The 1444-nt window shown below is 34.7% G+C and overlaps 1 protein-coding gene across 3 annotated transcripts in view; it reads left to right on the top strand.

The window, feature by feature from the left end:
- LOC104771596 (tetrahydrocannabinolic acid synthase-like) overlaps positions 798-1444 on the top strand; it is a 2342-nt gene continuing 1695 nt past the window's right edge. Inside the window, exon 1 of one of the 3 annotated variants that reach the window (XM_019241607.1) lies at positions 798-1299. In XM_019241607.1, coding sequence (XP_019097152.1) covers positions 894-1299 — 406 coding nt within the window. In that variant the 5' untranslated portion in view covers positions 798-893. The other 2 variants (XM_010496147.2, XM_010496146.2) reach the window with 2 other exon arrangements.

Here is a 1444-nt window from a genome sequence, read left to right as displayed (position 1 = left end):
AAACAAAGGTTTAGTCCATAAACTGTGTTTCAAAATAATAGTAGGGACTAATCTAAATTAGTTTAATCTTAGTTTAATAAGCTCACAGTAACACAAATGACTCATGCAGTGGGCAAGAACGATCAGTGGAAGACAACTAACATTAGAGAACGTCGACACGTTGCTTTCATGCCGTTGAGTTGCAGTAAATATAACCTGACGATCGCTTCATTTAATGTTTTGAATGCTAATTTGTTCACAAATACAAATTGTTGAAGTAATGTAAAAGATGATTTAATTAATAACCCTTACATTTACCAAAACTCATGCCTTTTTTACTGCAAAATAAACCACTTGCTTAAGATCCCACAATACAAGAGCTCTTTTGAGACGTTTGGGATCACCAGAAATTATAATACTACTATGATTAAAATAGTATACATATACGCATATATAGTCATAATGAATGCAGCAGGTTGGTAGGTTTTTGCCCGTATATTAACACAATTAGATAGGAAAATTTAAATAATTACTATATACTGGCAAAAATTGTGAATTTTTCTCTTCTTCTAGGTCTTTATTAGGTATAAGTTAATAATGAGAAAATGTTCCAATAACTGATAGATATAGTGGTAATGCATACTGGAACACGTAATTCCCATTGTTGGAATAAAATCACTACTCGAAATATAAAAATTAGTATACTTAATTTTCTTATACCCAAACTTAGAAGCCTATTATTTATAATTGTTTATGTGCAACACAAAATTCCAAAAAATCATTTTCATTGAATTTTATAATTTTAATCTCGTCGTCGGTGTTAGTTGGAACCTAGTTTACTCTTTCTTCCAACTCCATCAGTTCTCTCATTAAAATCCCTGATACTCCTTCTCCCATCACCAGAACAAGAACAAATGATCTATCTCTGTAACTTCAAACACAAGAAAACCAAAACACTAAAGATGAGAACGCTTGAAGCTTTTGCTCTGTCTCTTTTTCTTGTCTTCTTAGTCAAATGGGTCAATTCTGATTCCAATTCTCTTCCTGGTAGAGACCAATTTCTTAGTTGCATGTCTACACATTCTGATTCAAGCTTCAAAAACCCTAAAAGCTTCATCCACAATCCAGATTCAAGACTTTACGCCGATTTCTCGCAATCTTTATCACAAAACTACAATTTCCTGAGCTTGAATTTCACAAGCCAGAAGCCGATTATGATCGTTACACCAAGAACTGAATCAGAAGTCCAGAGATCATTACTCTGCAGCAGGAAACTTGGGGTGCAAGTAAGGACTAAAAGCGGTGGTCATGACTATGAAGGCCTTTCTTACCTCTCATTAGACTCGCCTTTCATTATCCTCGACCTCGTTAATGTTCGATCGATCGATATCAACCTCGCGGATGAAACAGCTTGGGTTGGAGCCGGTGCTACGATCGGTGAGCTTTACTATAAAATTGCTAAATT

The sequence above is a fragment of the Camelina sativa genome, chromosome 20 (assembly GCF_000633955.1).
Source record: "Camelina sativa cultivar DH55 chromosome 20, Cs, whole genome shotgun sequence".
Classification (NCBI taxonomy): Eukaryota; Viridiplantae; Streptophyta; class Magnoliopsida; order Brassicales; family Brassicaceae; genus Camelina; species Camelina sativa.
This window is presented reverse-complemented; position numbering and strand designations above follow the sequence as displayed.